Below are 15,266 nucleotides of genomic sequence, written 5' to 3'. Positions count from 1 at the left end.
TCCTGCTCGTAATTTACGATGTGCATTGACCTCGAAGGTCACTAGTTCGAAAAAAGCGAAAGAGGGGCACTGAGCACGTGTCTGATTTGTAAACAAATTATCATGCCAACTTTATAGAAAATTTACAATCAAGTTTTATTTGAGTGGCACATTTGCGTAATTATTACTTTCTTACACTTAATATACTCTTTGTCATTCATGAAACGATGTAATATTTTAAAACTCAAGTCAGTTTCCGTCTTTGTATATAACCTCGGGCTCAACGACCCGATTATGTTCGGCAATCCTCGTTTCCATGTCCTTGTATATACGATTAAATTCCCTAGTTTAGTTTGCTGAATTTTCTGCAGATCTTGGGCATTGTATTAGTTATACCAATATGTGTTATTTAATGCATAATTGGATAATATAAAAAATACCCCCAGGTACAGCTTGTATTGCTTTAAGCTTAAAATGAAATGGCCATGATTAAGTTGGTTACTTTTAATCCTGTAAATGGATTTTAATGTATCCTTACAACAACAAAAAAGGGAACGACATGCATCAAACTTCAATCACAACTATTTGCTATATAGGAATGCTGAAATATCTAATTATTGTTTCAAAGATTAGGATTCCGCACCATAATTTATTGCTTTAATGCCCTCTTTATAAAATAAACATGACTTTATAAATATTCAGATTGAGCATTGTCTTTTCATCTTTTTTATCAAGCTAATCTGCGATTTTCATTACACCAGGCCATACATTTTTCCTATTTTCTTTGAAATTATATAAATTAATTCCATTAGTGAGGTTATATGTCAGACGCACATATGGGAGTGGAGTTGGGGGCGGGGGTGCGAGCCCATCATCCCCTGAGAAATATATATAAGCAATACAAAATAGATAGTTGGACAAATACGGACCTCTGGACACACCAGAGGTGGGAGCAGGTGCCTAGAAGGAGTAAACATCCCCTGTCGATCGGTCACACCCGCCGTGAGCCCTATATCTTGATCAGGTAAACAGAGTTAACCCTAGTCAAGATCAGTGTGCCAAGAACGATCTAACAATCGGCATGAAACACATCAGACAGCACTCTGTCGACCGCTGTGGTAGATAACATATTTTAAAGCAACCCTGTCAATTTTGTTCTTAAATTGATTTAGTGCCTCCTGTATAGCAGGTTAATATCGCGGTCGGAAAAATCGCGATTTTTTCATTTAGCAACAAATCGCGGTCAGTTTAATTCGCGGAAAAACAAATCTTAATATCCGTCAATTCATTTCTTACAATGTGAAAGATTAATTCACTGAATGTTACATTATTTCCTTCAGTGCATGAGTAGATAAAAAACGAGGTGGGTTTGTAAGGAAATGTGAAAACCCTAGTTAAGACTTCGTCAATACAACCTATCATTGGGTCAAATGCTATCTGACGTATTTTATATCGATTGTTGGGCTGTACTTGGCACACTGATTTTGACTACGGGTAACTCCGTTTACCTGAACAGGATATAGGACTCACGGCAGGTGTGACCGGTCGACAAGGGATACTTACTCCTCCTCTTAGGCACCTGATCCCACCTCTGGTGTGTCCAGGGGTCCGTGTTTGGTCACTACCTATTTTGCATTGCTTGCAGGAGTTATGAGATTGATCACTGTTCGCTATCTTCGCTTTTCAATCTTATTACGTGAATGAATATTGTGCAGAAAAAGGTTTCTACTTGTAATGGCCAGATTAGTTGTTTCAACTTAACTGAATTTGAAATACAATCCAAAGGTGATTTTTTCTTATCATAATGTCTCCATTGTCTGTCGTCGTCGATGGTGTTGTTGCTTTTTACAATCTAATTTTCTTCTCCAGAACATTAGAGTTAATTTCTAACAAACTTGACACATGGTATTCCTGAATGAACGTAATTCACGTTTTTCTTTGTTTTTGTTTTGCTTTTTTCAAATAAAAGGCCATTTCCCTCTCCTTGCATGAGGATAGCTTTGAAGTATTTTTTAAAATCATGTTCTCAAGAACAACGGGGTCACGAGTAGTCAATGTTGATATAACAGCATCTTCAGGTAGTGCTGAATGAATTTTGCTCAAACTATGTCACAGGGGATAGAATGGGACCACAATAGGGCAACAACGTTTTATATAGAAAAGATAGGGAAATATTCATAAACATTCCTCGAATGATTAGCAGGGCTATATTTACGTATATCAAAGAAGGGTGAAGAAAACGAACAGTGATCAATCTCCTACAAGCAATACAAAATAGATAGTGGTCAAACATGGACTGCTGGACACACCAGGGGTGTGATCAGGTGCCTAAGCGGAGCGAGCACCCCCTGTCGACCGGTCACACCTGCCGTGAGCCTTATATCCTGATCAGGTAAACGGAGTTATCCGTAGTCAGAATCAGTGTGCCAAGAACGGCTTAACAATCGGTATGAAACACGTCAGACAGAATTTGACCCAATGATAGGTCATGTTTGATAATATGAAGACATTCCTTGGTAAGCAGACCTCAGTTTCTTCAAATCATAGCCTCAGGGGTAAAGTAGGGCCACATCCTGGGATCATACTTTAACATGCCAATTTATGTACATTTTTAAATTATAATTTCTTTAGACCAGCAGGGCGGTGATTTTTGGCATGATTTATATCCTTGAGTAATGCAGAATCAATTTTCTTCGAATCATGGTTCAGGGAAAGAGTAGGATGGGGTCTAAATAGGGGATCACAGTTTTACAATAGAATACATATATTCTTTGAAAATGTTCTTATCAAGAATCACCGATTAAATATAATATCATGCAAGCATCCCTGTGTAGCGCAGATTCATATTTGACTTGTGTTGAATAGGAAACCCAACTGTTCATAAACATATATACGCACTTTCAAAAAACATGATTTCAAGACTTGCAGTATCCTACTAAATCGTATCAATATGCAAAGGTTCTGAATTCAAGTGGGTATTCACTTCGACCCAGTGGTGAGGATAGGGCTTAAACCGGGGATCAAAGTTCACATATTATATGAAATTAAGAAGAAAAGCATTAAAATCTGTTCTAAAAATTATCTTCTCCAGATCAAATATTGATACATATAATGAGATATGTTGTGTGGGACCTTTTAGGTCTAGGTTGAGTTCATAATATTCTACCAATTTTGTCATTTGTTGAAATGCTATTAAAGAGAGCAAATATCTTTTTAGAATATTCTGAAGAACAGCCGGACCAAGGGTGACTCAAATTAGTGGTGTAGCCCATGGACAGCAAGCGTTAAATGCATGCAATACTCAAAATACTTTAAAAGACTTTAATAATTTTGTCCTTTTTAATCTTTGTATAAAATGCTTTTGATTGATTGATTGGTTTGCGCCCCGACGAAGATTTTACCAGTGAAGTACCACAAATGACCCCCTCCACTTTAATTGTGACGTAGGACCCCGATGGTTTAGTAAAACTTCAAAGTTTGAATTATGTAATTTATGTCGCAAGATGTTCATTGATACCTTAACTTAGAGATTTGGCATATTATTTTACTGAAAGGTTTGTTAACATTAAGAGCTATGCTGTCTTTTGTAATCGAATTTGTCTGTTTTTGTTAAATCTCTGTTGATATTCATCAATTGACCGGTTTAGAAATCCTTTGTATATATCGAACACAAAGTTTTCAAAATTTCTTTATTCTATTTCAAGTCGTTTTTGTCATAAAGTAAATATATATACAAAAGGCAAGACTGGAAAATTTTATGCTGGTGGTGAAATTCATAGAAAGAAAGAAACATAATAAAAATCCACAAAAACCGTGCGTTTTCTTTTTACCTCATTTACATGTAATTCTGTAGTTTTCAGTCTAGGGATGATCATTTAAACTTGGTTTTCTACCCTTATTTTCCAATATCTTAGTGAACAAGGACTGTGTACGTACACGAGAAAAATCGGTGTTTAATAAAGTATAAAAGATAATTCATTTTTTTTAAATGAGGGGTGGTAAAAGGGACCACAAGTTACATCTAAAGTGGGGAGGTCCTTTAAACCTATGCATTAAGCTTACGGCCGTAGCAGTGAGGATTCGTTAACTTGTTAACACCTGCCGCGACAGAGTCCCCGATATAAGGTAATATCCGAAGGACTTCTCACTTTTAAATACCGAGCGTATATCGAATGAGCAATCAATACCGATGTTTGTCTTGAGCAGGACTCCGCGAAAATCTCATCTTGATAAAATGCACTTCCATTCCTCAGGTGGTGCAGTGTTTCAATGAACATTTGTAAACATTCTAATGCTTGGAATACTGTCACCAAATTGATTATGCCCATAAGACAATACTGGAACTACCATTTACAATAGAATTTACCAAAAAAGGGTAAGTCGGTCCATTACTTTTGTTGGAAAACCACAAGAGCTAAATGTACTAGTGAAGGATCAACAAAAAAACCAAAATGGTTGCTACCTTGGAGTTTTAAATAGTGTTGATAGGCAAGTACGGGTTTTTTGTTTTTTTTTTAAAAATACAGTGAAACGCATATAAATTATTCCATACTTTTATTGTTTTCATATCTATCATAGTACAAAAACCTTAAGAATTCATGTTATATTCATTTCTGATAATGATTTGTTCAGTGTATAGAATCCTGGACTTTAAAATTCGAATTAATAATTTAGTTGCTTTCATAGAACATGGAGATGACACAGCAAAGGTTTATTACAGTCACAACATTAGTGAATTGAAATATACTGAACCACTATTACATATATATGTTTTAAACAAATTCAAGTACGAAATATTTGCATCATTGAATGTTGAATGTAAAATGGAAAAAACTGTCTCAGTGCTTAAAAGATTGTGTGATTTGATTTGTACTTGTCAAGATCACTCTTGTTTGTTTGTTTTATGTTGCTTGACAAGTGACAAAACGACCGATTTTTATAAAAGTTTGAACATCTCCGTACTTTGTCGATTAGTCCTTATCTGTGATATGATAGCATATTGATTTTCGTCCATATACCTGTGTTATGTTTTAGAACATTTTTAAACAATGTGTAAATACCTCTCATGTGTTGCTGATCAGGGGGTCAAATTCTGTGTATTTAAGACATTGTATTATCTTTCATATCCTCATTGAGAAAACATGTTTTGACACGCATTATACTGCATTAACTACAGAAAGGTTGTTTCTAAATGTTTGCACAGGCCATCTTTAAAATTTGATTTATATCAAACACACAGCAGCATACACGATAAAAAATACAAACAGAGTCGAGGTTAGATTTTTGAGGGAATTTTAAGTGGTTTTTAATGGAAGAATATTTCGACAATCAAACTAATTGTGTTAATATTAATTAGCGAGGCATATTAATGTACCATACTATGCCATTTCATTTTCATGACAATGTAGTTGATCAATGAAAAGGTGAAACAGTGATCATCTCATAACTCCTATGAGGAATACAAAATTATGAGTTGGGCAAACACGAATCACTGGTTATACCAGAGGTGTGATCAGGTGCTTAAAAGGAGTAAGCATCCCCTGTCGACCAGTCACATCCAGCATGAACCCTTTATCTTGATCTGGTAAAGTGAGTAATCCGTATAAAAAAACAGTGTGAAAAGAACGGCTTCTGTGTGTAAAATAAGCTAGTTTGCGTATATCGTTCCTATTGATGAACGGTAAAAGCATAGTTTATTTGCATGAACATGTGAAGACAACTAGCACACCCGTTTATTTCATTACCAAATTTATGTAAAACATTATAGATAAGGAAAGGCGAAAGTAACAAATAGTGATCAATCTCATAAATCTTATAAAGAATAAAACATTAAAAGATGGACGAACACGCCCCATGGATATACCAGTTAGGATCAGGTGTCAAGGAGGAGTAAGCATTCTCTAGTGGCTATCAGAATCCTGTTAGCATCCATAATATTTTATTTCCTTAAACTATAATAATAATAATGTCCTCTATTTAAACAGGATAGCACAATTAGTTTAAAACTAGTTCACATTGTGGTCCTGAAAACATATATTGGCACGCTGTTTTTGGCTATATTTAGTTCTAAAACCTCATAGTTATTTCGGATTTCAAACATTTCGGTTGAGCATCACTGAAGAGACATTATTTGTCGAATTGCGCATCTGGTGCATCAAAATTGGTATCGTATAAGATTTACATATACAGACAGCAGTATTATACAGATACAATATAAAATACTATATGAAGGTATGTTGTATACATACATGTATGCTATTTACATATTTAAAACTGAAAATAAAACAAAACAAATAAAAATAAAACTGAAAATAATCAAAAACAAATCTATATGGTTTTAATTTCCCGAATGAAAACAAATTCTAAGATAAGCGGATTTAAAAGTTTCCAATGTTGGGTAATGTAAGGAGAATATAACGAACAGTGATCAATCTCATAACTCCTACAAGCAATACAAAATAGATAGTTGGGCAAACACGGACCCCTGAACACACCAGAGGTAGGATCAGGTGCCTAGGAGGAGTAATCATCCCCTGTTGACCGGTAACACCCGCCGTGAGCCCTATATCCTGATCAGGTAAACGGAGTTATCCGCAGTCAAAATCAATGTGTCAAGAACGGGTTAACAATTGGTGTGAAACACGTCAGACAGCATTTGACGCAATGCGAGGTTGTATTGACGAACTAGATCGTTATAACGACCATAGAATTTGCGAAATGCTGACTTCAATCGTAACAAATACGGACAATTGTTTCCTGCTGAAGGTACTGCTCCACCACCCTGGCGCGATGAGGACGGGCGTTATCATCCATCAGGATGAACTTAGGGCCAACAGCACCAGCGTAGGATCTGACGTAAACATCGAGGATCTCATCCCGGTACCGCACCCCCGTCATTGTCCCTCCCTCCAGGACATAAAGATATGTTCTTCCATCCCTGTTGATTCCACTCCAGACCATGATGGAACCACCACCATAACAGTCATGTTCACTGGTGTTGGCATCATGGAAACGTTCACGTTGTCGTCGCCACACTCGGTGCCTCCTGTCTGTAAAGTCCAAACAATACCTGGACTCATCGGTGAACAGAACTTGAACCCAATCGTTCTGTGTCCACCTGACATGATCTTCAACTCAGTCCAATCGCTCCCGCCGGTGTCGAACAGTCAGAAGGACTCGAACACATGCCCTTCTCGAGTTGAGACCTGCATTGTGAAGCTGATTCCGTATCATCTGAGTGGACACATTCACCCCCGAGGCGTTCAGGAGGTCGTTACGTAGGCTTGTTGCTGTCCAGAAGGGATGGCGTCGTGCCTGAAGAGCCACAAAATGGTCTTGGTGTTGGGTTGTCGACCTCTGACGACCACCCCCATGTCGGTGTACTGCTGTACCAAAGGTTTGCTGTCGGTTCCAGGCCCTGTTTACAACGCTCTGGCTGACGTTTAGTGCATTTGCAACGTCACGTTGTGAATAGCCAGCGTCAAACATTTCAATACATCTGCTCAGTTGTTCTGTCGTCAGGCGACGCCTTGCACGTTGAGGGAGCATTGTGTTGATAAACGTATTGTAAACATTCAAGTTTTGCATATGATACATTTTCGATGGCGATATTGTCCACTTTTATCGAAAGTTTTCTACAATTTCTTAATCTTTTTTTCTGTACCAATCATCATGCACTGCGTTTTCTTGAGATTGATCGTAAGTTTGTTTTTATCCATCCATTCCAAAGTATTCTTAAGATCCATATATAATTTGTTTTCTATAACATCTATACTTTTATCCGAGACATCTTGGGTTGTATCGTCCGCACACATATGGGCTGCAGAGTATTGTAAGCAATCTGGATTGTCATTTACATATAGAATAAAAAAAACAAAGGACCAAATATTGATCCTTGAGGTACTCCTATTGTAATGTCTAGTTTGTCGGACTGAATTCCATTCTATCTAACACATTCACTGCTTGAAAAACTGCCTTTACAAAGGGAGTAAAGATATTGTAAATACTTTATTTACAATAGCTTTAAGTGTATTTAATCACATTTACTTAAATAAGAAAAAGATGGTAAATATGGTCTTTAATTACCTTTACTGGGAAGAAAATTTTTGTAATTGCCCAATTTACAATACCTTTACGAAAAAATTAAGGACCATATTTGCTCAAGTAAATGCAACTTTACAAAAATTTAAAGATTGTCTTTTTCAATGAATTTACAGGAACCTAAATATAATATTATGAGAGTAAATTTATGTTTACAAAAAGTAAAAGGTAATATTTACCAATGACTTTAATTTAATTAATTTTTAATAAAGAGAATAGTTAATCAAATTTAAAGGTGTGTAATTTTTACCATTAATATGGAAATCTGTATACTCCCCTTTTCAGATTTTATCAAATTGCAATAAAAATCTTTATACAAAAGTATATATTGTGAATGAGGAGTTCATATCTTAGTACAAGACATTTCTTGTAGAATCACGTTTTAAATGATCTGTTGAGATAACAAAAGCTGCATATTTAAATATCAATAGTCAATTTATTAATTTCTATTTTTCAGAAATGTATGATTATATACCACAATAATGGTGGTTAATATACATGGACATGTATAACAATATAAAACAAATTGTACACAATAAATCATTGATATTTCAAACATGTTGCGATGCATAACAAAATATTTTTGATATATTTTATGATAGAATGCATTATCTTGAATTTTGTGTAAATATATGCTTAATTTGAAGAATTCTTATTGTATCAATGGTATCAAATTTTGTTTTAAAAGAATTGAACTACAAAGGTCATTTTCTGAACCTAAAGATCATAATTGAAATTGTCTTCGAAAAATTTAACAGATTTGAATGACTGCTGCAGAGAACTTTCATCCGCAAATAATCTGTATATCTGCAATATCATTAACACATATATATAAAAACAACAATGGTCCCAATACAGATCCCTGTGGCACTTCAGATTCAAAGACTAAATATGTGTGCAAATGAAAAAGTGGTGTTACAAAAAAGAAATTGCATATGCATCACATATTCAAAAAATAAAATAAATATTATATGTTAAGAACATATTTTAACATGCAATTCACATGTTTAACGTCCATGCATGTATAATGTTCAATTTAATAGGCTCTTCTTCTCTTAGAGACCCCCTACTTTTTTGGACAATAACCTCTTGCTACGTGGAGGACATGTCTCTAAATATTTTTTGTCCAGACTTCCTTTAACTTTCTGTAATTCCTCACTCTCCCAGGAATATGGATGGGACACAAAACCATCATCTCCCTCCTCATCACTGCTCATATATTTGTGAGCATATGGTAGCTGGAAAAATGTTCTAACTTTATTTTTCTTCTCCTTGGTCCATCCCGTCTTCTGCTCTACCGCAACAAGTCTCCTCTTCAATTTCTGTCCAAAAAGATATGTTTTAAATTAAAGGAAAAAAATAATTGCAGTTACCTTCCATATTTACCCAAATCACTTCAATGAAACATTTGTTTTGAATATATTTTTAAATACATGGGCACACAATCAAGTACTCATATAGACACCCTTTCATCAACTTCCTTTTCTTTCCTCAAGTGACCTAAACCATTTCGATAATCTTCATCCAGTGTCATCAAAATCAATAACAATGTTCTAAGATGAGCTTTAAGTAAAACTGTATGATTACTGAGCTAAATTGAATTTCAAGTTTACCTCTTTCTTCCTTTCATATGTTGCTTGCCTCTTTTTATTTAACTCTTCTTTATTCTTATTGTGCCTATTGTTGGCCTCCTTTTTGGATGTAAAATATCTTTTAATGGCAGCTAGAAAATAAAAGATGCTGAATAAAAGATCTTGCACAAAATAATGTAAATATGTTTCAAAATAACTAATTATAGCCTTAGTTCAACCTACGATTTCTTTGTAATTATACCCCCCGCAACAAGTTGTGGGGGGTATACTGGAATCGGGTTGTCCGTCTGTCTATCCGTCGGTCCGTCTGTAGACGCAATGGTTTCCGGGCTCTAAAGCATTATCCTTTCCACCTACCGTCACCATATCATATATATGGACTACCCATGGGATGAAGATGTTCCCTATCGATTTTGGGGTCAAAAGGTCAAAGGTCAAGTGCACTGGACATTGAAGTAGCAATATGGTTTCCGGGCTCTAAAGCGTTATCCTTTCCACCTACAGTCACCATATCATATATATGGACTACCCATGGGATGAAGATGTTCCCTATCGATTTTGGGGTCAAAAGGTCAAAGGTCACGCGCACTGGACATCGAAGTAGCAATATGCATGGTTCGGTTTGTCAAGCCATTTGTTTTTTACACTCAGAAAAGAGGTAGTTTATACCTATTACCAACACCCTTTGGGAGATTGGGGTAAGCGGGGGTATTCTTAGTGAGCATTGCTCACAGTACCTCTTGTTAATTCTAAATTAGGACAAATAAATAAACTTATAATCAACGTTTGCTTTCTCATTGGTAATAACTGTTGAACCATAATGTAATGCTTTTCAGATTAAATATAAATTGAAATCTGTTAGATTTAGCAAAATTTATAACAGCATTATCATTAGTACCATCTGTAACATCAATTCTTTCATCTGGCGCAATCCCTTGTACAACGTTCCTCATCAATACTGTCAGTGGTACATTTTCTTCATCCATGAATCTACAAAATAACAAGATTGTTACTTGGTTACAAATTACTTTAAAGTAGTTAATGTACTCCTGGGAGTTAAACTTTTACCCCAAAAATGAATTAGTGTATAAAATTCAAAGTAATTCAGCTGGGTTATTTTTTAAATTTAATATTTTGAAATATTTTTACTAAATTTACACAATTAACATTGGTTGAATGATTTATTTATACATTTATGGACTGCGAATCTGGTTTATTGTTTGGAGAATGTTTTCAGGAACATCCATTATTTCAAAACAAAACAAAGATGTGAAGAGACCCACACGAATATCCTAACCAATGCATTCATGTGCACAGTGTGTGATGGCCTTACAAGTAATTTCATTAATTCATAATAACAAAAAACTGACAAAGCATTTATAAATTCAACATTTGCAAGAAATATTGTCTCATTATATATGTATGCAAAAATACCTTTTGCTGTAACATAGTTCCATTTCAAATCCGTCTGTTGACCATTTAAATAAGAGTCCTTCACTGCACTCTGAATGAAAGAGAAAACAATAATGATATATATATATGGGAAACAGGGAGGCCATTTGAGTAATCTAATTCTGAATGGGAGAGATGCCTCATCCATGATGCACTCTTGTCCTTCAAATGTTTTCTTGGAGACCTTCAGACTTCTGTTGTACACTCAATACTTTTCTTTTTCTGGCAAAGAACCGAAAGAATATTCTAAATTCATATTCCTCTGGAACTGGTTATGTGTATGTTTCATGAGGTGATTTTACACATTTTCAACAATTTCACACATGGAAGGACAGACACAATATTAAATTATATAGACTATAGTCAAAAAGGCATACAATTTATAATATTTATTAAAGCATTGGAACTGCATTGAAAATTGACTCTTACCCTTTTGTGCTGGAGGATCATGTTGGGGTTCATCTTCATCTCCAGATTCACATCAAGAAAGCTGCAGGGTTTCATAGAGCCTGTCTTTGGCAGGTTTTCTAGGAGATTTCCTTAAACCTGTAGATTGCAATGATGTGGCTGTTCTTTTCTAAACGAGAAGAAAACAATAGTGTAAAACATAACCGATTCCTTACTCTGTACAAAAAGGAAATTACATGTGGAAATTAAACAAATGCAGAAAAATAGCCAAATTTCTGTCTAAAACTACTAAAAGTTAATGCCTATAATAAACTACTTAAAGATAATGTCTTAGTACAATAACCTATACAATTTTTATATGGATAAAATATCAAACTTCATAAATACATGCACGTCCAGTCAGTCAGTCAGACACACTACTTGCAATATATATCAATTACAATTTCATTGTTTTTGCCTAATATATCTGATATCAAAAATTATATTATTGAATGCCATTTCCTCATGAATGTGTTGCAGTTGTACACAATGCACATATGGATCTTGATAAATATAATATATCCATTTTGAAAACCAAATATCTATTTACAAACCATAGAATTTAATTTAAAAATTCTGAAAGTAAAAATTGGAAGCCAAATCATAAAAAAATAATCTGCTCTAATCACACTAATATATTACAAATTAAACTGACTGTAAAAGTCAGCATCTTTTACGACTCAAGTTTGCAATCAGAAGATGCCAGACCCCCCTCCCAACATATACATGTAACTATAATAATTCAGAAAAAGTGAGATCGAGGAAGTAGCTATAGCATATATATATATATATATGCAGGCGCGGATCCAGAATTTTTTTTCCAGGGGGGGTGGAGGTTTCGAACCTTTTCACAAAAACATATTTATAATATAATAACAGTCAACTCATTTTTCTTATAAATCGTTATATTGTAATTTTTTTTATCTTTGCAAATTCCAGGGGGGGGGGTCCGGACCCCCCCTTCCCCCTTCTAGATCCGCGCATGTATATGTATATTACATGCATGTACCTGTGCACAGATACAATGTTTAATCAAAGTGACTGATACAGTGTATAGGTGGGGGTGGGGGTGGGTGGGTGGGTGGGGGGGTATGTTGTTAAAGTAAAAGATAAAACAACTATAGGCCTAGATCTAAAATTACAACAACAAAAATCATAGGCCTATTTAAGAAAAGAAATCTAGGTAAACATGATCAAACCTTTGTCTTGGGTGTTGCTGATAACACAGATTTTGGCTCTGATTCGCCTCCTGATGAAAAATGAAGATGTAATCTTTCATCCTCAACCTCTAAATCTGTCGCCTCTGAATCCAATCCATCGGCAAATGTTAAAAAGCCTTGGGTCCAAGTCCATTTTAAACTCTGTGTAAAACAAAGAAACTAGCCGCGCCTTGAGATGGAGTAATCCGATCTGTTGATCTTTGACGTCACGATTATACCCATAATGCACTCGGCGGCCATATTGTAGGGCAACAGATTGAAGCGTGGAAGCGTAAACAAGATAGGGTTATTTAAGTTACAGCAAGGATATGGTTAATACTTGTGTTGTGTGGGGTTGTAACAACCGGTCAGTGAGTGGAGATGAAAACAGACGCTTTTATGACATTCCTAAAATTGTAAAACTTCAAGGAAAGCAGACGGAAGAGTTGTCAGCTTAGAGGAGAACACTTTGGCTGGCGCGGATCAACAGATCAGATTTCAACCCGAGGAACGTCATTTTAAAGTCTGTTCAGATCACTTCGTTTCAGGTAATAGTTTTAATTAGGTTATATATTTTGTTAATTTATAATAAATCAAAAATTGTTTGTCTTATTTTAATATGTTGATGGTGCTAGTACCGTCTGAGCGAGCGCAGCTTCATGCATGCACATATTCTTTGATCAGGCAGGGATCGAAATGAACTTTTTTCACTACTAGCAAATTTTAGCTAGTGGATTATTTTCCAACTAGCAAAATTGAGCTTTTACTAGCATTTTTCAATCGATTGCTGTTTTACAGGAATTTAAGAAAACAAGCATGTATCTATATCAAAATATAGGGAAAATCTTTTAAAATCTTCTGCAAAGTGCAATAATAAAAATAATATTGAGAATTCTTTCATTTAAAATTTAATGAATATCAGACAACATACAAGTATCATCGGTGCATGGTGAGGGTCATAGGGTACACTTGTGCAGCGAATTCGCTGTCCAGAGATCTACCACCTATTTACAACATCATGTGGTTTGAAATCTTGAAGACTGTTTGCGCCAATTCACACTATATGTTCAAAACTTTTGGAAATTTCATCTAAAAAATTCTAGTTGAAAAAAAAACCCGCAAACTCTAAGTGTTTGACTATAGACTACAGAAGGATATCGCGTGAAGCGGTGACACTAACACTTTCATGTGTTGTTTCATGTAAACATGGACGAGATCAACATACTTGCTACTTAAATCAGATGCCTCTGAGACGCCCGAAGTATGCATGAAGTAGGCCATCTTCGACATCACTGACTGAGATGACCTTGGCCTAAGCTATTTATTCGATCCACGTTTACTTTTCAATACTTGTATATTCATTCTGTAAAGCGTTTCTATGCACAAGACAAAATTATTGTAAACTTCAAAGCACAGCCAATAAACCGAGGAAATCTGAAAAAAAGATCCGGGTTTTTTCACTCGCAAAAAGTTGCAATCGCTTGTGATTTTTCACTTACAATTTCAATTTTGAACTCGCATTTAGCGAGTATTTCCCCTTAATTTCGTTGCCTGTCAGGTTCAATTTAAAGGCCGGGAGTAACCTATTATATTCTTAATGAAATCTATGTATCATTTAAGTAGATTGATATAGCATTATATTGTAATTCATGTTTCAGGAACAAAGGCTGAACTCTATGACAAGACTATTTAAAACCTGACTGGGCACCCTCTCTTAAGTTAGGACCTGTGGAACAAGATCCATCAATAACTTTATCAACAAAGAAGAAATACGAGAGAGCCCAAAGCCGTGATGCACGAAAATTGGAAAAGACACTGTCAAAACAGGCACTAGATTCCAGGATGTTGAAAGACTTGAGGATTGTGATGTGAACTATGAACTGTGCAAGTTTAGTTACATTGGACCACTGGAAGCACTGACACCTAGAGAGGAAGACAAAAGCAATAAGGAAGACCCAGACCTACTCCACAAGATGCGTTGTGAAGTGTAGAGGCAGTAAAACTGCAAAGAGTGACGAAGCAACCGATCCTCCATGATATATAATTGCACATTGGTATCGTGATAATGGACAGATATCTTCATTTGAGAACATGAACCTCAAACCCAGGCCTGGTCAAGTTGAAAAAATAGTATTGCATAATATTCTCATTGAAGGAAAATCACATGTCCATTGCCTTGCCAGGGTGAAATGGTTATGCAAAGTAAACGAAACAGTTTGAAATTATTTTGGTAAACCAGTTGAAGTTTGGAAGGCCAATATGTATGGATGTGAAGGACCTGCTAGTTTTATTCCCATTCAAAGAATAAAATCCAAATTTGTATATGCTTTTGAGAACTTTCAAGGAATTAACACAATCGTTGTTATACAACGTGAAAGATTCTTGTGACTTTGATATGCATGATATGAAGCCGGACACATATGTTGATCTGGATATATATACAGACACAATTTGATTACCCAAGTCTGCTCATTACAAAAACTGGTGAAGTCGGGCA

At 35.4% G+C, this 15,266-nt stretch overlaps 1 protein-coding gene across 1 annotated transcript; it reads right to left on the bottom strand.

The window, feature by feature from the left end:
* Nucleotides 1-9,045: 9,045 nt before the first annotated feature.
* On the bottom strand, nt 9,046-10,728 carry LOC130047627 (uncharacterized). The gene is made up of 3 exons (XM_056143002.1): nt 10,570-10,728; nt 9,693-9,802; nt 9,046-9,401 (listed from the first exon to the last, which is right to left on the bottom strand). Exons 1-3 carry the CDS (start codon nt 10,655-10,657, stop codon nt 9,135-9,137), a joined length of 465 nt encoding a protein of 154 aa, XP_055998977.1. The 5' UTR covers nt 10,658-10,728; the 3' UTR covers nt 9,046-9,134.
* Nucleotides 10,729-15,266: the final 4,538 nt, after the last annotated feature.

The sequence above is a fragment of the Ostrea edulis genome, chromosome 7 (genome assembly GCF_947568905.1).
Source record: "Ostrea edulis chromosome 7, xbOstEdul1.1, whole genome shotgun sequence".
Classification (NCBI taxonomy): domain Eukaryota; kingdom Metazoa; phylum Mollusca; class Bivalvia; order Ostreida; family Ostreidae; genus Ostrea; species Ostrea edulis.
This window is presented reverse-complemented; position numbering and strand designations above follow the sequence as displayed.

What these genes read in the sequence shown, in the direction of transcription:
- LOC130047627 (XM_056143002.1), bottom strand. Translation starts at nt 10,657, where the DNA reads ATGGATGAAGAAAATGTACCACTGACAGTATTGATGAGGAACGTTGTA. An exon ending in AAGAATTGATGTTACAGATG is followed by an intron (nt 9,803 to 10,569) that starts GTACTAATGATA and finishes TTTATTTTCTAG; the next exon opens with CTGCCATTAAAAGATATTTT. An exon ending in CATATGAAAGGAAGAAAGAG is followed by an intron (nt 9,402 to 9,692) that starts GTAAACTTGAAA and finishes CTTTTTGGACAG; the next exon opens with AAATTGAAGAGGAGACTTGT.